This window comes from Tupaia chinensis, unplaced genomic scaffold (assembly GCF_000334495.1).
Source record: "Tupaia chinensis unplaced genomic scaffold, TupChi_1.0 Scaffold000318_1, whole genome shotgun sequence".
NCBI lineage: Eukaryota > Metazoa > Chordata > Mammalia > Scandentia > Tupaiidae > Tupaia > Tupaia belangeri.
Window position 1 is genome coordinate 481825 of NW_006159811.1, and position 20540 is coordinate 502364.

At 42.7% G+C, this 20540-nt stretch overlaps 1 protein-coding gene and 1 pseudogene across 2 annotated transcripts in view; one reads left to right on the forward strand and one right to left on the reverse strand.

Annotated features, from left to right (window-relative positions):
• Positions 1-1113: 1113 nt before the first annotated feature.
• On the reverse strand, positions 1114-1491 carry LOC106735165 (60S ribosomal protein L31 pseudogene; annotated as a pseudogene).
• Positions 1492-18326: 16835 nt separating this feature from the next.
• HPSE (heparanase) overlaps positions 18327-20540 on the forward strand; it is a 34891-nt gene continuing 32677 nt past the window's right edge. The window contains exon 1 of one of the 2 annotated variants that reach the window (XM_027773027.1): positions 18327-18657. In XM_027773027.1, coding sequence (XP_027628828.1) covers positions 18428-18657 — 230 coding nt within the window. In that variant the 5' untranslated portion in view covers positions 18327-18427. The remainder of the gene's footprint in view (positions 18658-20540) is intronic. The other variant, XM_006151396.3, reaches the window with a different exon arrangement.

The window sequence follows — 20540 nt, forward strand, 5'->3', positions numbered from 1 at the left end:
ATAATAAACCATATCTATTTCTCACTAACATCCTCTCTATTGTTCACTTGCTATCTTTCTCTATCCTCTTCTCTCTTCTTTTTTTTTTATAGTTTATTTTTGATTATAATTTTTTTTTCCCATCGCAACACACAAATGACTTTTCCATCCAAGATATACTGTGCATTGGCTCAATCAAGTATGTCAACATATATGTTTTCAGCAAATAATTTCCCAATTCTTGTGACCTGCATACCTTGCCTTTTGTTTTACCATCCTATATTCCCCATCCCCCTCCCTCTGTTATGACCCATCCTCCTCCCACATTGTCCCTGTCATCCCCGATTGCCCTCCGTGCCTCCCCCCTCCCCAAATGATCTGTCAGTGAACTTAATTAGTCTAAGTCTCTCCAATAGTTATCGCATCCAGCCTTTCTTTTTCTTCATAGAGAACTTTTTGCTATAGGGTGCATGAGCTCACTAGAGAGATAGAAAGCAAGAAATCACCCCCTAAAGGAGGTTGGTCACATTGCAATCCAATCTCCTCTCAGGATTTGGGGCACGCACACACAGGCTCCCATGTGAGTTTCATTCCCAGCCTTTCTTGCAGCTGGGCTCTAGACATGAAGTAGATGACACCAATGAGATACATGCATGACTCTACTCCTAATCACTACCTTTGTCGTGAAGATGCTTAATCTCTGCATTCTGTTTCCTTGTCTGTAAAATGGGCATCTACCTCATAGGGTTTTCATGAGAACTAAGTGAGCTAATCGTATACAGTTACTCCTCACTTAAAGAACTACCTGTTTAATGGCCACTGGGACTTACGACCATTTCTCAGCACAGGGAACCCCTTTCTCTTTCTTTGTCTCATTCCTGCAGTCAGTTAGTACCTGCTACGTGAAGCCTATGCAATCATGCAAGATTGTAAATTTGTTCCTTATTATGCTCCCTTAGTAGTATTTGGAATAAATAAAAATGGTCACACCAGATTTACATTATGTTGTGGTATATCCTGTCACTTTGTGATGATTATCTAATGTATACTTTTTGTGTAGAGAATCACGTTATTCTGGTGCACTGTCACATGAAATCTTTTTTTTTTTTTATAACTTTATTTGAAAATCAGCAGTTAGTTCTCATCCCCATTTACTGTTTGTAGATTTTTGAATGTGGTAACAGGTACATAGGTCACCAGAGTGTAGAGCTTGTTGGGTGAATCTTCATCCTCATTTCATTTTCTGGACAACCGCACACGGATTCGATATGGGACATTCCTTATTCCTTTGGCCCAGACAGCTTTGTTGAGCCTGGTATCAATGCACACATCTGGAGTCCGCATCTCTTTCATGGCAAATTTCCGGATTTCTTTGAGTGCCCGAGGGGCACGTTTCTTGAAGCCCACGCCATGGATGCGCTTGTGAATGTTGATGGTGTATTCCAGGGTCACCACCTTGTTGATGGCAGAACGGCCCTTCTTCTTCTCGCCACTCTTCTTTGCGGGAGCCATCCTGCGGGGCCTACATGAAATCTATTGAAGATTACATACCCTGTGGCACTGCGACACACCACAAGACATCCATCTTTAAGCTCCTCACTTACCGACTAATTTGCTAAATGACCTAGTTGTAGGAATAGAATTCAGCCTGTAAATCACTTAACCTGGGCTGTCTCTGTAGCTAGAGGATAAGGGAGCGGGATCCCACATGGCCAATTGCCATTTGAGTCCTGGTCCTGACAACGTGAGAAACACACCAGTCATGGCATGTGTCAGAGGTGCCAGAAATCCCAACAGGATGGAGAAGTGAAGAAAAAGGGATTGAAATGTGACAATGTTCCTTTGGGAGGTACTTTTCTTCCTTTGCCTGTCTTTCTGTCTCTCTCTGATGAGTACATATGCCCTCCAGCAATTCAAAAAATATTTTAATAATAAATTGCTTCACCTAGTACATGGTTACTACCAATATGTTAGTTTTGTTTTGTTTTGTTTTTATGCTGTAGGGCATGTGCATTCACCAGAGACAGAGAGAGGCAGAAAGCAAAAAATCACACACACCCAACACCTCCTGAGAGGCTGGCCACGCCACAGTCCCTTCTCCTCCATTCTCCTCTTGGAATTTCAGGTACACATGCATACGTGCTGGCATGAGTTTCAAGCCACCAGGTCTAGGACTCAAATCACAGTTGGCCATGTGGGAGTCCAGTGATGTAACCATTACGCCATCTGCTGGTTCCAGGTTAGTTTTATTATAGTCATCAATGCTGTTATTTTGAAGGTGGAAGTGAGGCAGAGGCTATCTTTCTAGTTATGCTATATTCCTCTGGCAAATGCTGGCTTGGATCCTTTGGGGGTTTTTTGTTTGTTTGTTTGTTTGGTATGTTTTTGTTTTTATTATTATTTTTGTTTGTTTGTTTTAGGACATGTGAACTCAGTAGAGAGACAGAGAAAGACAGAAACTGAGAAATTGACACCTAGGGGGATGACCGCACCACAGTCTGCTCTCCTCTGTTCTCCTCTCAAGATTTTGGGCATGTACACACACAGACCTGATGTGAGTTTCAAGCTGCCAGACTCAAACTGCAGTTGGCTACATGGGAGCCCAGTGTCTTAACCACTATGCCACCTGCTGGCCTCCCTTTGGTGTTTTCTACCACAAGGTTCTAGTGTCTATCATTAGCTCATGGTGTCTAGAGACAGCTGGTCCTGGACCAAAGATTATGGAGGTGTGTCCTTGAAGCCAACATGTCCTGTGTCAGCCTCAGATTCCCTGGGAGGCCACTTCTGCCATATGTTCACGAGACTTATTCCAGAGGCCCAACCTAGAGCCCCTCCTTACCCTTCAGCAGTTCTATAAATGTCTAATTATCTTTAAAATTTTTCATTTCTTCTTAAGACATAAGGGATATAAGACATGTGGAATCTACTTCCTATCATTGAATCCTTAGTGATCTGCCCATGTGAACTTCTTTCTTACTTTCCCTTTGCCACAGTTTCAATTGGGAAAATAAGTGGAAAAATTAGTTTAGGAAAAGGCTTTCGCAGGCAGTTAAACAGGTAGTTCTTTAAGTAAGAAGTGACTGTGTATGAATCACAGAGGTATGTTAGCGTCAGCAACGCCCAGGGTGGAGCCTAGAACTCCTTTCTATTCAGTGATTTTTCTGTTAGCTCAGGATTCAAGGAAAACACCCTGTCTAGACAGGGGCTGACCCTGTGATCACACTCACTTCCCCATAGAGCCATAGAGCAGAGAAATGGGGGGAAACTTATATTTGATTTACTGACTGTCTTAGTCCATCAGACTGCTAGAACCAAGTGCCATAGCCTAGGTGGTTTGTAAACCATGGACATTTATTTCTCACACTTCTGGAGGCTACGGAGTCCACAGTGCTACCAGATTCACTGTCCGTTAAGGGCTCACTTCCTTGTTCACAGGCAGCATGGAATCACACATGGAAGAAAGGGTGAGAGACCTCTTTTATAAGGCCCTAATTCCATTCATGAGGGCACTACCCCCATTACCTAGTCACTCCCAAAGGTCTCACCTCCTAATACCATCTCCTTGGGCATTAAACTTCAGCATATGAATTTGAAAGAGGACTCAAGTATTCAGTCTGTGGCATTGTCTTTTTATGTGTTGGGCACTTCCTCAGGAAGCCAAAGAACATTCTTCATTTTGTAAAAAAATTGTTTTTTTTATTCATGCATTTATTTTAATTTGACCACAGAGAGAGAGAGAGAAAGAGAGAGAGAAAGTGAGAAAGCAAGCCACAAAGGTCGAAGACTCAAACTGTGGCCAGCCATGTGAGAGTATCCAGCACCTTAACCACCATGCCACCTGTTGGTCCTCAGTTCTTCGTTTATTCCCAATATTGGCACAATCTAGTATATGCTCATTAAATGTCTCTTAAAAGATCTGAACTGAGCTGTTGAGCAGGGTATGTTATACTGTAGAATTCACAAGTTTTCAGTCAGCCCCAGAGTCTTGTGGATAAGGGAGCCAATTGCAGTTCAAATCCTGACCCCAGAAGCTTGAAAAACATGCTGATGTGTGTGCATGTGTGCCCAAAATCCCACATGGCAAAATTGAGGAGAAAGAATTGCAGTGTGACCATGCCCCATTGGAAAGTACTTTTTCTTCCTCTCTCTTTGTGTCTCTCTGGTGAGTGTACAACTTTGGTAATGCCAAAGAAGAAGAAAGACTTTACAAATCAGCACTGGAAAGTAACAGTTTCTGAGGAAATAAAGGAAGTTGTAATGTGACTATTTCAATGCATGCACAGTTTGATTTTTTTTTTTTTAAAGACTTTTGCTATAGGGCATGTTCACTCCCAGAGAGACACAAAGGGAGACAGAAAGTGAGAAATAACACCCTGGGGTAATGGCCACACCACAATCCCTTCTCCATTCTCCTCTTGGAATGTTGGGCATGCACGCACATGTACCCAGCATTGAATTTTAAGCCACCAGGTCCAGGACTCGAACTGAGGTCAACTATATGGGAATCTAGTGATGTAACTGTTACACCACCTGCTGGTCCCCACAGTTTGATATTTTAAGTGGAGCTTATCATGCAGTTTATTTTCATTAAGCTGAAAATGGAAACTCTAACACAGTGCAACCTAATGAAACTGTGTGGACCACAATCTTTCTTTCATTTAAGGTTACATTATTTTTCTCGTAAATAAGTTAACCATTTTTTTTAAAAAGAAAAGTTTCAAATTCAGCAACTAATATTTAGTAAATGGCCTACACTTCTTAGTCAAAGTTCTTTGGCTTATAAGTAAGAGAAACCCAAGCAAAGTAACTAGGATGAAATGGGGCTTTATTATAAAACATGGGGGTACTTCATAGATTCCGAGGACAGAACTTAACACTAAGGTTCATAAAGGGATGGAACCAGAACCAAGAAAGCTATAGAACCAGCTGCTCTGTGTTTCTCCCATGCATCTGGGCCCTTATTTCCTTCACTTTGCTGGGCAGGTTTGCTTTATTCGCTCCTCTGCAGGCAGACTCCTCTGCCTCTACAGATGGGTGGTTGGGTTGGCTGCCCCTCAACTCAGCCTCAGAACCTGTTCACAGGGTCTGGCACTTGCACTCTCCCTGGTCTCCAAGTCTCAGTTTCCCAGGAAGAAGTGGTCAAGCTTAAATTAGATCCCCATTTTTTTGTCTGTCAACAGTAACCAGGAAACAGTAGCCCTCATATCCTACAAATGTACTGCACGGCATCACCCTATGGAACAGGTGAGAGGAGCAGTTCTTGGAGGCATGAAGAATAGACAAACACCTCTTAGTATGTGGGTGACAGTATCACAGGAACCCAAGACCTTGTAACTTTAATGTGAAATTAGCCTAATCACTAAGCCACTGCATGTAGAAATATCAAGACCGAGTATCATAAAATGATACTCTTTGTATATGACAGTATATTCTCACAAAGCAACCCCAAATCACCCACATGTGTTCAGTGATGTTAGTGTTTCCTTTATCCAAGCAATGTGCTATGCTACCCTGAGAATAGTTATTAAAGTAACTAAAAAGTTAATTAATGAGATAAATAAAAATAGAATTTTAGATGTTGCTTAGTGGTTAAATCGTGCTCAGGGTGTAAATTAGGTGACTGAAAGAGGCATTCATTAATTCAAGCCACTAGGGCACCATTTAACGAATTATTATTCTGTTAAGTTAGGGTAAATAGGACCCTAGTGACTGAAAAATTTGAGGATGCTTCCAAAAGCTCTAATTTGCACCCAGGGAGTACGAAAGAGAATCTGGGTGGAATAATAGCCAGATAAATAATGCAAAGGCATAGCCTGGGCCAAAGTGGAAGCCATATTTGAGAGGTCAGGTCCTGATGTAAGCTTTAAAGTGTGTTTTCCAGAGAGATTGTAAGGGCTAGTGGCTGAGGCAAGTCTTTGACATTGGGATGTCAATATCTAGGGCATGCGCCCTGTGAATTCACAGGTAATTTCTGAGTGAGTTTGGGACTGAGGGTTTTTTAAATGACAAATGCAAAGTTTGAGCAAGAGAGGCAGCTCTTATTCTCACTCAGTTCCTAGCTGCCCTGCTTTCCATAGCCTGTCCTCCTCCCTGCTGGCCTAATACAGGCCTCCTCCTTGGTGGCACACTTGAGAGGGTCTTCAAGAAGTTCACAAAAAAATGTGCATTATGAAAAAATTATGTAAGGATTTTTTTTTTAACCAAAATAAACTGGAGCTTTGAAGCCAGCAGGTGGCATGATGGTGAAGGCACTGGATCCCACGTGGCCAGCCGCGGTTTGAGTTCCAGACCAAGCAACTTGAAAATCAGGCACTGCTACGCTCATACACGTTCATGCCAAACATCGCTAGATGAGACTGGAGGAGAAGGGATTGCAGTATGGCCTCACCCCCCATAAGGAGTTTTGTTCCCCTCATTTTCCCACTATCTCTGTCTCTCCAATGAGTGCATGCACCTATGTCAAAAAAAAAAAAAAAAGAAAGAGAAAAATAATACATTTGTGCTTTAATGTCATTTTATCACAAATTTTTAAAAGTTCATATATTATCAGTGCAAAATTCTTTTTAACTATGTTTTGATAGGTGGTTTTTGTGCACAGAAATTTTTCCTACTTAAAATTAGCCTTCAAGGACCAACTCCATGGCATAGCAGTAGTGTAATGCTCAAAAGGAGTTGGATCCAACATGGGGTTCCCCTAGTTCAAATCCCTGTCCTGCTCAGCCTGAAACCAGTCAGGCACACACAAGAGAGCCCAAGATCCACTGGTCTCGAGGACTGGAGGGAGGAGATTGCAGCGTGACTAGACCCTGTGCCTGTGAAGGGGTGCTCCTCTCTCTCTCTCTCTCTCTCTCTCTCTCTCTCTCATGTGTGTGCACATGTGTTCTATCATGAATGAAGAGAAAATCAGCATTTAAATTATTTGAAACCTAATTATTTAAGTGTGTAAGAGGTGAATCACACACAGTTTTAAGAACATGTTATTCTTGGGGACCAGCAGATGGTGTAATGGTTACATCACTGGGACTCCCACAAGGCTGACCGCAGTTTGAGTACCAGCCCTGGTAGCTTAAAAATCATGCCAGGCATGTGTGTGTGTGCGTGTCTGAGATTGAGGGAAGTGAATGGTGGAGAAGGGATTGTGGTGTGGCCATCCCCCCTGGTGGTGATTTTTCACTTTACCTCCTACTGTCTGTCTATCCCCCCCAAGGTCCCTTCCCACCCGCACGAGGGCACAAACCCTAAGACAAAACCTCTAAAAACAAAACAAACAAAAAAACAAAAAAAGAACATGTAATTCTCTTCCTAAATCTAGAGCATTTCAACACTCACTTTAAAGAAGACTGTTTAATTTAACTGAGCAAATTCCCTTAAATATTTTCAACTCTGTATATGTAACATACTTGATTTTCCTTCCAATTGTTGCTTTTTTCCTTTATTATTATTATTTTAAACTTACTGGAGGGCATGTGTGCTCACCAAAGAGACAGAGACAGAGGGAGAGGGGAAGTGAGATAGTGCCTTCCCACCCTCTTGAGGAATGGTCATGCCTCAATAGGAAGGGATCAGGGGAAAAAAAATGTTTGATAGACACGGGAGTGCAAGCAGACAGGGCAAATGGGTTGTGGAATTGACATACCACAACTGATTGGAAAAAAGCAGATAATGCCACTCTTATATAACTATCTCAAATGTGGTGCTCTTTGCTGAAAACAATAAATGCAGTAATATCTTTGATTTGATTGTTGTACACTGCATGCATGCTTTGAAAATTCATGTTGTGCCCCACAAAGTTGTACAATAATTAAATGTAAATAAGAAATTACAAAATAAAATAAAATAGAAAAAATGGCTACCTGATTAGCAAAACTTTGACCAGGTCTTTTTTTTTTTTTTTTTACAAGAATCTATTCAAATTACAAATAAGTACATGAAAAAATTGCTAAGTCATCAGAGACACAAAAACTATAACCACAATGAGATCGGATGTTATATCTACCAGAATGGCTAAAATTTTAAAACTGACAACACTAGACGTTGGTTTAGTAGAGCAACCAGAACTCTCATACTTTGTTCACAAGAGTTTGAAATAATACAACTGCTTTGGAAAAGACTGTGGCCATTTCAGACCATCCCAATGATCCAGGAGTTTCGCTCCTGACTATTTATTCTAGAGAAATGAAAAAATAAGTCTATAAAAGCATCCCAGATAAAAATGTTCTTATAATAGTTTTATAATAGCACAAAATTGACAACAATTTCAAATGTTCATCAGTAGAAAAATGGATAAACCACCTACGGTATACTCATCCAGTGAAAACAACTTAGGAAAAAAAGAGAAAGAAATCATGAACTTGGGGCCAGCTCATGGCATGGCACAAGTGCATGTGTACCCCAAAGCCCAAGAGGACAGTGGAGGAATGGCCATCCCTCCTAGGATGTGCTTTTTCACTTTCCCCGTCTCTGTCACTTTCTTCATGAACACACATGCCCTGTGGCAAAAATTAAAAAGAAAAAGGAATAATGGTCTCCAATACACATAAGAACCTGAATTAATTGTAAAACATGATATTGAATAAAAAGAGGTTTGTGCAAAAGGATAATAATGTGATTCTTTCTCTTTTTTTAAGTTCTAGAGCAGGCTAAATTACTTTATGATGGATCAAGTCAGAACAGTGATTGCCTCTGGGAATAAGGAAAGAGATTTATTCTGAAAAGGCTTTAAGGAACTTTCTGGAGTGATAGAGGTTTGGGTTTATGCATTTGTCAAAACTCATCAATGTTAAACTTAAGATTTGTGTATTTCACTGTGTCTAAATTTTACCCAGCAAGAAGAACCATAAATAAATGTTGAAGTCTAGTTAATAATATGAATGTTGACATCTTTAAGAGCAAGAGTATACTAATCCCTGCAGTTTATATTGACATTTATTAAAAAAAAAAAAAGATAATGAGCAAAGGCTTTGAATAGACATCAGTCCTAAGAAGATGTTCAAATAGCTAGTAAGGACATGAAAAAAAAGCCAGCATCATTTATCATTAAGGAAATGCAAATCAAAATCACAATGAGATATCATTTCACATCTCCTAGGATGGTAAGAAGTTTAGAACAGCTGCACCAAATATGTTGCTTTGGGATATTAATTATTCTTAACTGAAAGAACTTGAGAAACAACAGATAGAGGAACGGTTCTCTGACCTCCCCTTGCTGCCTAAACACAGGTCATAAAAGATTTTGCGTACCAGGAAAAGAAGAATATTCTTTTCACCAGAGATTGGGAGTCAATGTCCAAAGTGACTTGTCCAAAAAACCCCTACAAAAAAACCCGTATTGGTTCAGCCCCATAGCATTGTGGTTACGGATCCAGACCTCACATGGCTGACCATGGTTTGAATCCCAGCCCCAACAGCATGAAAAATATGCTGGGTGCAAGTGCATGTATGCCCAAATCCTGACAGGATGGAGAAATGGAGGAAAAGGGATTATGGTATGCTCACACTCCATTAGGAGGTGCTTTCTCTCTCTTTAGTGAACACGTACTCCTTCTGCCAATAAAATAAAATAAGATAAAATAACATTTATTTTCCATTACTTTCCCCATTTATTTCCTTGTCACTGCCCCACAACTTACTGCCTATAGGCCAAGCCCCTTTGTCTCGTCATATCCCTGCAATTTTATCATTCTTTGTGTAAAAGACTTATATAAACTTTGGGGCCTAATATACTCCCATGTACGCATAAAAATATCACATGTACTGTTATGCCTTTCTCCTTTTAACCTGGCTTATATCAGGTTAAGTATTGGGACCAGTCACAAACTCTAAGAGGAAGGAAGTTATTTCTCTCCTACACAGGCTATAATCAAAAGGACAGACAGTAGCAAGTGTTGGTGAGGATGAGGAGACACTGGAACCCTCCTATGTTGTTGCTGGGAATATAATATGGCACAGTCACTGTAGAAAACAGTTTGTTAGTTTCTCAAAATGTTAAATATAGAGCATTATACATAATAACCAAAAAAGTAGAAACAATACAGATGTCTATCAATGAACAAATACAATTAGTATTTCCATATAAAAGCATATTATTCAGTCATAAAAAGGCATAACATATTGATTCATGCTACGACATGGATGAACCTTGAAAACATTGTGCTAAGTTAAAGAAGTCAGACACAACAGGCCACGTATTGAATGCCTCTCTAGGTTTGGGAAGTTTTCTTCTAGGATTTCATGGAATAAATTGTTAATGCCCTTATTAGTCTCTTCACCTTCTGGGATACCAATTATCCGGATGTTTGGACATTTGATGGTATCTAGTATTGTATATTATTCTCATATTGGGGGGCTATTTTCTCAGTCTTCATGGTGGATTTTACTAGTCCAGTGATCCTGTCTTCTACTTTGATGTTCTGTATGATCTAGTTTGTTTTTTAGTACTTTCAAAGGAGGTTTTGACTTCCTGTGTTATAGCCTTCATCTCCAATAGTTCCATTTGATTCTTTTTTATGGTGTGTATTTCCTCTTTCAGTTCTCGCAAGAACTTCCTCACCTCCTGGAACTCATCGGCTTTTTTATTCTAGTGTTCATTGTCTCTCTTCTCTTCCATCTCTGTTAGCTCTGTCACTATGAATATTCTAAATTCTTTATCAGATATTTCCATGAGTTGCATTGTACTGTCTGTGGATGAAGAGGAGTTATTCTTTTCCCTGGGGATAAGGTATTTTCTTGGTTTCGCATATTTCCTGTGTCCCTGTAGTGATTTCTAGACATCTGGTGGGTTATGCATTTCTTTCTAATTTCTAGAAGATCAATCTGAGTGATCAGAGGCACACTGGAGGATGTGCTCTGAAAACTCTTTGGTGGTGCATTTTTTTCTAGGGGCTCTACCAGGGTAAATTCTCAGCAGAACATCTCCATTGCCTTATTGCTGAAATCACTATATCTCAGCTCTCATGGCAGACTCAGTCTTCTTCTCCCAAACACGCTGATATTAAAAAGTCATGTTCACTGATTGTGGCGCAAACCTTTTATTAAGGAAATGAAAGAGTGCAGGCTCCATGGGGCAGTGGTCACGGACTCCTCAAAAGAAACTAGCTCCCACATGGCACCCGCAGTTTGAATCCCCACCCAGTCTGCCCAGAATGCACTGGCCACAGGCAGTGCCCAGATTCCGAGGAGCTGGAGGACTGAAGGGAGGCAATCCCAGTGTGACCGCATCCCTTGGAGGGTGCTTATGTCTCTGTTTCTTGTTTTCATATGTACATGCACACTTTCCATCACGAATAAAGAAAAAGTTTTTTTTTTTTTTTTTTTTTTTTTTTTTAAATGGGAGCCGGCAGATGAAGTGGTGGTTGGGGTGCTGGACTCCCACATGGCAGTTCCAGTCCCAGACCTGACAGCTTTCTCTCTCTCTCTCTCTCTCCCTCTCTCTCTCTCTCTGGTGAGCATGCATGCCCTGCAGAAAAAAAAAAAATTAAATAACAATAAATAAAATTAAAATAAAGTAATTCCTTAAAAAGAAAGAAAGAAAAGAAAATGGGAGAGGGGCTGGCAAGTGGCATGGTGGTTAGGGGCGCTGGACTCCCACGTGGCCAACCACGGTTCAAGTCTCGGACCTGGTGACTTGCTTTCTCACTTCCTCTCTCTCTCTCTCTGTGTGTGTCTCTCTCTGATCAAACTGGAAAATAACAATGATAATAATAATAAATAAAGTTAAATTAAAAATAATTCTTTAAAAAAAAAAGAAAATGGGAGAGACAGTATGTGAAGGCTGTGTACAAATAAAATATTTAGCAGACACACGCTCTGTATTTGTTTCTCATCACAATTACATAACATGCCAAATGAAACACATTTTTCACCAGGTGTGCCTAGATGCCCCCTGGAGCCCCGGATCACTCTACGGATTCTTTGTATTTCCATGCACAGTGAGCTGTATACAAGGTTGTACAGACTGAGGACTGCTCCGGGTAATGTTCACTCACACATCTCACATCATCTCCTTAATGGGTTTAAGTTTAGTCTCTTGGAAATGAAAAGTCTCTCTGTCTGTCTCTCTCTCTCTCTGCCTTGTCACTCCAATCTCCTGAGGCAATGAGCCTGGCTGGCTCCTTGTTTAAAAGAAAAGACTTGGGGGGGGAGGAGAATACCATCTCTGAAATAATAATTCTCAAAACACAGGCCACAGCTCCCCACAGGAAAAGTCTGCAGGAGGTCTACTAGGTCGAACTCTTTTTGTAAAAACACGAAGACGTTATTCGTTCCTTTCACCCCGTTCTCTCCTGAGAGCACAGTACCATTCTCTAGAGGCTGAGAAATGCACAACCCCATAACAACAGATCGACTGCTGATCTTCATGTGAGAATCCAGCTGTCTGCTACGAAATCAGACATTTAATAGATTTGCAGAAACATAAAACAATGCTACCTTTCTCACTGATTTTCATGCTTTAGAAAATATATTTTTGTAAGACTATGTTATTTATATTAGAATGAAATATGTTTACCAGTTATTTTTAATGCATTAACAAAGAAACATTTTTAAAACCTTTGAGTTTTAATTTCTAGTACATCAAATATTTGCAGATATATAACCCACATGCACATAAAAAATTCCTGGAGATAACCAATCTTTTTTTTTTTTAAGAGGTTTTTGCTTATGGTGGGTGTTCTTGTGGAAGAGCGAGAGAGACAGAGTCAGTGAGAAGGAAAGTGAGAAATCACCAGGGAAGATGGCCACACCACAGTCTCATCTCCTTCATTCTCCTCCTGGGGTCTTGAGCACACACGTGCACACGTGCCTGGTATGATTTTTAAGTCATTGGGTCTGGGACTTGAACCTCGGTTAACTATGTAGAAGTCCAGTGACATAACCACTACGCCGTTTGCTGGCTCCTAACCACTCATTTTTTCATAGTTTAAAGAGCTTCTGAAACCAAAAACTTTGAGAACTAGGGCCAAGTTTTTACTCTATCACAGTCCAAATTGTGGAACACTCTGCAGCCATTGAATGGTGCGTGAAGACGTACTTATTAGAATGGAAATATAACCTCTTTATTCTGATTGGGTATGATGTGATCCTATGCTTAATTAAAATAAATTTGTGTCTTTCTGTGTTTGTGTCTATCCATAGGAAAAAAATATGGAAAGACACATACTAATTAATGCTAATTATTTCTGGTCTAGCTCAGGGCTTAGTATAGTAAGCACTCAATAAAAATTTAATGAATAGGTGAATAAATGAATGTATGAAACTACCCTAAGAACAGCCTGCACTCACTAGATATTACCTTCCTTCCTTTTTGCATTTGATAAAGATTTTTAGTTTCAATATCTACAACAAAGAGTATAATTTTTTCAACATTCATTTATTTATCTATTTATTTATTTATTTATTTTAGAGAGGTTTTTGCTAAAGAGTGTGTGCACTCGCCAGAAAGACAGAGAAAGACAGAGAGACAGAAAGCGAGAAATCACCCCCAGGGGGATGGCCACACCACAATCCCTTCTCCTCCATTCTCCTCTCGGGATCTTGGGCCCGCACACATGCGCACCCGGCGTGAGTTTAAGCCACTGGGTCCAGGACTCGAACCGCAGTCAACTACATGGAAGTCCAGTGACATAGCCATTATGCCATCTGCTGGTTCCAGCATTTATTTTTTAAAAACTTTTTTGCGTGCACGCACTCCCTGTAGAAAGAGAGTAACAGAGACAGAAAGTGAAAGGGAAGTTGGGTGTGTTTTTCAAGGTGTCAGTACCAGAATTTGAATCACAGTTGACTGTATGGGATCTGGCTCCCTTTAATCAGTAGGCTACGGGGCTGGATCCCAAAAAGCATAGTTTGATTAGCAAGTAATTACAACCTAACTTTAGTAAGTCATAAGTCAATAAATCAAAATTACTCAGCAGGTAACTTTACACTGCCTGTTGATAACCACAAATGCCTAAAAGTTGGCAAATAAAGTTAATGAGACCCATATTTCTATAAGGAAAATCTTAATTTACTAGATAGATGAGTAAAAGATTATTATTTTCTGAAAAACCCTGAGAACAGCCTATTCCCTTACAAGTGGTGGTAGCTGTTGACCAAGTAAACCTTGTTGAACTTTACAAACCCAACACTGCTATTGAAAATCAACCCAAAGACCACCTGGACACAATACCACATTATAATTATTAAATGATTCATATAAAGTGCCCTAGCTTATTTAAAGGTGGAATTTTTTGTTTTTGTTTTTGTTTTCTTTAGTTTCTACTATTTTTTTTCTTTAGTTTCTACTATAGGGTGTACTCACTGGAGGGAAACAGAGAGCGAGAGAGGGAAGAAAGAGAGAAATCACCCCCAGGGAGATGGGCAAGTCACAATCCCTTCTACATTCTCCTCTTGGAATTTTGGGCATACACTCCCAGCATGTTTTTTGAGCCATCGGGTCTAGGATTCAAACCACACAATTGGCCATGTGGGCTCCAGTGGCCTTAACCTCCATGCCACCTGCTGGCCCATTTGAAGGTATTTATTTGTTTATATTAATCTATTTATTTAGAGAGATTTTTTGCTATAGGGCATGTGCGCTCACCAGAGAGACAGAAAGCATGAAATCACCACTGGGGGAGTGCCATTCCTCAATCCTTTCTCCTCCATTCTCCTCAGGATCTTGAGCATGCATGCACATGCACCCAGCGTGAGTTTTAAGCCACCAGGTCAAGGAGCTGAGCTGCAGTCGACTACGTGGGAGTCCAGCAACATAACCATTATGCCATCTGCTGGTCCCTTGAAGGTTTTTATTTCTAAATCATTCTCATGACATAATTTGTGACTCACTAAATCTGGGTCACACAATGAAAAAAACAACTGGACATGGAATCAGAATACTGGGGCTAAACTTATTTACAAGGTTATTATGAAGATTATATGGGGTAATAATTACAATGAAAAATTCCTCTCATCTGTCGGACATACTTTATATTGCCTATGGAGCTAGTTAAGTCAATTTTTAAAAAAGACTATGACATATGGATTATTATGCCCATAATACAACCTCTGAGGAAAGAGGCTCTCAGAGGTTGAGAGGGTGAAAAACTGGCCTAAGATCTTACCAAGCGGCAAAACTAGAATGCATGAAAAGGAGACCTAGCTAGGATATATATAACTGTAACTTGTCATAAAATAGTAAGAGGTATTTTTGTAAAGTGTCCCTGCAAAGACAATTTCTATTAATGCTCTCTATATGTAATCCTTCCTCCTAAGTGTCCACACAGTCCTCTGATCCAGCATAGTGAATCAAAGCAACTCGAAGTCAGATGCCAGAAACTGGTGAGATCTCAGCCATCCAATCGTCATGTGTGCAAGCTTCTCTTTGCTTCCTCATTTCTGTTTTCCCGGTTCCTGTATTAGTAACTGGCGTGTAGCTCGTACTGGCCTACATCTCAGGATGTCACGAGGAGTCACTATTTAGAAAACTTGCAATGAGCACTTTTCAGATCAGCCACAACTTCCAAAGAAATTCATGTGACTTTTGCCCTTCAATAATAGCAGAGTGGAGCATGGCAAGGCTGGGACAAAGGTAGAAAGAGAGCCCAGTCTGCTGCTTCTCCACTTCCAGGTCTGTTGCCAGATAATTATGCCTCCCAGCAGCTTAGTGCCAATACATAAAATTTTTTCCATATGTATAGTTGAAGAATATGAACCTGACCACGTTGCAAAATTAATTGTGCACTTCACTTTTAAACTGCTTAATGATAGACAGATGTGGGACCAGCAGATGGTATAATGGTTATGTCGTTGGACTCCCACATGGCTGACTGCAGTTCGAGTTCCAAACCCAAGGACTTGAAATTCACGGAGTGTGCGTGTGCGTGTGTGCCCAAAATCCCAAGAAGAGAATGGAAGAGAAGGGATTGCAGCAGCACGGTCATTCTCCCGGGGGTGGGAGTGGGGTTATTTCTTGCTTTCTGTCTCTCTGCCCTTTTCTGTCTCTCCAGCAAGGGCATGAGCCCTATAGCAAAATCTCTCTTTACAAAAATACATAAATCCATGTAAGTTAGATACACATTTCAAAATAATCTATTTTTATTTATTGCTTTATTGGTTGTAGAATGTGCTTGGAAATGTCAAAGGGTTTTGGTGTCTTTCACTTACTCAACAAATACTTATTGAAAGTCTACTAAATGCAAGTGTGTGGCTAGCACAGTATAAGACAAACTCCCATCTTTTCTTTTACAGAGATTTTTTTTTTAATTGCCAAAGGGCATGTGTTCCAGCCAGAGAGATAGAAAGAGGAGATAAGACATCCCCCCAGGAGGGCTTGGTCACATCACAATCCCTTTTCCATTTTTCCAAACTGTCAGGATTTGGGGCACATGCGCATGCGTGCGCGTACACACACACACACACACACACACACACACAGCATGAGAGCATGGTTTTTAAGCTGCCAGCACCTGGTTCAAACTAGTGGACCATGTGGGATCTGGCTCCCTATGCCCAGGCCTTACTGCTCACTGCTCTACAGGGCCAGCCCTCCTTTTGCAGTTTTCAATCAAGCAGATGAGGCCATTTGTTATAATGTCCCAATACTAACAAATGTGCCAAGTTCTAGCAAGTTCCAGATGCTGAACATCTCACAGGGGACTTCAGCTGCCTGGGGTTCAGGGAAAGCTTCTTTGAGGAAGCTATATTTCAGCTGAGAGAGGCTGCCATCTGCTTGGGGTTTGTAGCTGTGGTCACATCTCAGTCCTGACACGTGGATGGGTTACCGCGTCAGAGCTTGGTTCCTGGTGTGTAAGACGCAGACACTGTGCACAGGGCAGGGTTGTATGAGATACAGCACCGCAAAGGCACCTCTTTTTGTGTGTATATTTCAGATTTCAATGTCAACGTCAAAAAATACTAGTATAATTTCACACAGGATTTGTGCTACATTAGAACGCTAGAGGCAAACATCACTTGAGGATTGAAAAGGAAAACATGAAATATTAAATAACAGAAATAACTGTGTAAACACGAATCTAACTGGGAGCTTTGCTATTGCAACATGTCCAATGAAGTCGCTTCAACAGAGTGGAAAGGATTGGTGTTCCCGGTCTATTTGGAATACCTGGATCATTTCAGGAACCTTTTCATAAAAAATCGGTCCAGGATAACAAGAGAGGATCCACTCATGATTGTTAATTTGGCTCGCACTGTTCTATGCTTTTTCTTTCGAATTTGGGTACTGAGAAAATAATGTCGATAGTCACTCCAACATCTTGGTGAAAACGGAGGTTTTGCTGGGGATTCAGGTAAGATGTGAGTTCAGAGGCCCCACTCTATCAACCTCCATTTTCTTGCAATAATTACGTATCAACTAAGCATCAGAGGAAAACTGAAAAAAAAAAAAAAAAAAAGTCTGGCCGACAGCTAAAGATAGGTGCAGAGGGGAAATCTGGCAAAAGCTCCAAATTCAAGGGTCAGTCCAGTCCTGCGCACTCGGCAAGGTGGATTCACGTCCTGAGTTTCCGAAGCTGGAGCACCTGGCACTTGAAGGCTCTGCTAAGGACGGTTTTCATGAAAAGTTGGTGAGAGGGAACCAGCAGTTAGCGTAATGGCTATGTCGCTGGACTCCCACGTAGTCGACCGAGGTTCGTGTCCCGGACCCGGTGGCTTAAAACTCACGCCGGGCGCGTGTGTGTGCGTGCCCAAGATCCCAAGAGGAGAATGGAGGAGAAGGGATTGCGGCGTGACCATCCCCCCCTGGGGGGTGATTTCTCGCTTTCTGTCTTTATGTCTCTCTCTGCCTGTCTGGCGAGTGCACGCGCCCTACAGTGAAAATCTCTCCAAAAAAAAAAAAGTTGGTGAGAGAGGCTGGTGGCTCGTCTTTCCAGTGCAGTTTAACCCATGACAAGTCCGATTTTTCAGGCACAAGAAAGGTACCTGAGGAACAGCTCCCTGGCCAAAGGACACCGGGTTAACCGGATTTGGGCAGGCTCCGGTGACGAACGAGCACCTACACGCCAGGTGGGAGGGGAGACAATCGATCACCTGGGGGCGTTAATCGCCCGGCGGGAGGAGCCCAGGATGGGGCCTGAAGTGGGAGAGGCCGAAGTTGCCCGGGTGCGCTCAGGACCCGAGAAAGCCCAGCCTGGGATGCCCAACCTCGGACGCTCCTCCCTGGCCCGGCCTTCTGGGCGCTCGGATTCTGGCCCTCTCCGCACCTTTCTATGGGGTGTGGGTGATTCGTAAGTGGACGTGACAGCCACCGAGGGAAAGTGTGCAAGGAAGTGGGAGTGACCGGGAGGCTGGGCGGGGAGAGTGGGAGCAGTGGGAGGGATGCAGGGCCGGGTGGGAGGGATGGAGGAGGCGGAGAGGGTGGAGGGAAGGAGAACAGGGCGCTGTGGCCGGGCGGGAGGAAGTGAGAGCTCTCGACTCTGACTGTGCTGCGGCTCCGGGTGAGGCCCCAGGTGCGCCCGAGATGCTGCTGCGCCCGAAGCCGGGGCTCCCGCTGCTGTCGCCGCTGCTGCTGCTCCTGGGGCCTCTGGGTCCCCTCTCTCACGGCGCCCTGGCGGAGCCAGCGCCGGCCGAGGACGCGGTGGAGCTAGACTTCGCCACCGAGCGGGCGCTGCACCTGGTGAGCCCCGCTTTCCTGTCCTTCACCATCGACGCCAACCTGGCCACCGACCCGTGGTTCCTCACCTTCCTGGGGTAAGCGCCAGCCTCCGGCTGCTGTCCTCAGACCCCGCCCGCCCCGCGGCCGCTCTCCGGCCGCTCTCTTCCCTCCTGCCCTGAAACTTCAGATCTTGGGAACATCCCCGCTTCTCTCTCCCTCTCCCTGCCTCTCTAGCCCGCGCCGGATGGCTTTTTCTCGGCTCATTCATTCAGAAAGTGTTGGCTGAGCGCCAATTAAGAGTCAGATGGTAAGGGGAGATAAGGAAAAGAAATTGTCCCCTGTCCCAGCACCTGCGCCAGGAGGAGGGAGCCGGACAGGTGTACCTACAAGGCGGTGAGCGGCGGAATCTGCAGCGCAGCTTAGGACAAGCCAGGCTTGGGTTAGGCTTCCGTTTTTACAGCTGTTAGGGAGATTCCAAAAACAAACAAAAAACAGGCGGAGAAGCTCTTAACGCTGAAGAACAAGAGTTACTCTTCTTATAAAACAAAACAAAACCTAAATATTAAATAAACAGGACCTCGGAGACGACTGCGGTAACTTCAGAGCCCTAATAAAAAGATGTCTCCCAAATGAGACTGCCAGAAGTGGTGGTGTTGCTCCATCGCCTACAAGATTTTCTTCATCTGAAGAATGAACATGGTGGAGGTCAAGGCTCTGGCCTCGGGAACATAGGCTGACCCCAAAATGGGGAGCCCTAGGGATAATCTCAGGTCATGCAGGTCACTTATCTAGGCCCTGGTAGCCTCCGAAAATGGCTGGTACCTCAACCAGCCCAGACAGGTGGGAGTCTCGCCATTATCTCGCAGTTGTCCAAGGCCTGTTTCTCTTCTCCTTTTCCTTCTCCTCCTCCTCTTTATTCTTTTAAATTTTGCTACAGGGCACACATACTAGATGGAGAGAAACAGTGAAAAGTGAGAAATCACCCCCACAAGGGGGGGATGGCTGTATGGAAATCCCTTCCCCTCCGTTCTCCTCCTGGAATTTTGGGCATGTATGCACACACCCAGTGTGGTTTTCAAGCTTCTGGGTCCAGAACCATGCAGTCAGCCATGTGGAACCCAGCCACCTTAACCACCACCATGCCACTGACTGGCCCCAGACCTGTCCTTTAGACCACACTGCCAGCTCCATTGCTAATTGCATGGATAGCCTAGTGGTTACGAGATCAGCAGTCTGGCTTGACTGACTCCCGGGTTTGACAAGGCAGGGCGACAGGCTGTGTAGCCCCTCCAAGCCTTGATTTCTTCATCTGTGGAGTGGAATTTCTAAAACTGTTCATAGGATTATTACGAGGATTTGATAAGATGGTGAGTACTCAGCACAATGTCTGACCCAGAGTAAGTGTTTACATTTCTTTATTTTTAAATAATTATTTATTTAATTTTATTTAGCATTATTATTTTTAATTTGACCAAAGAGAGACAGAAAGAAAGAGGGAAAGTGAGGAAGCAAGCCACCATATCTGGGACACACACTGCGGTTGGCCATGTGGGAGTCCACCTCCCTAATCAGCACCACCCTCAAGTGTTTAAATTTCAAGCTCATTGTTTCTTCCCCCAAAATGCAAAGTATTAGGACCAGCAAATGGCATAATGTTTACGTCACTGAACTCCCACATAGTCGACGGTGGCTCAAGTCCCCGATCCAGCGGTTTAAACTCATGCCAGACACATTTGCATGCATGCCCAAAATCCCAAAAGGAGAATGGAGGGGAAGGGATTGTGGCATAGCCATCCCCCCCGAGGGGTGATTTCTCACTTTCTATCTCTCTGTCTCTCCAGTGAGCGCACACACCCTATATCAAAAATCTGTCTCTAACAAAACCCAAAACACACAAAGTGTTTTCTAACCATTCACCAGTTTTCTATGTCCTTCCTTCCTTCTTTTTTTTTTCATTGCCAGAGGATGTGTCCACTTA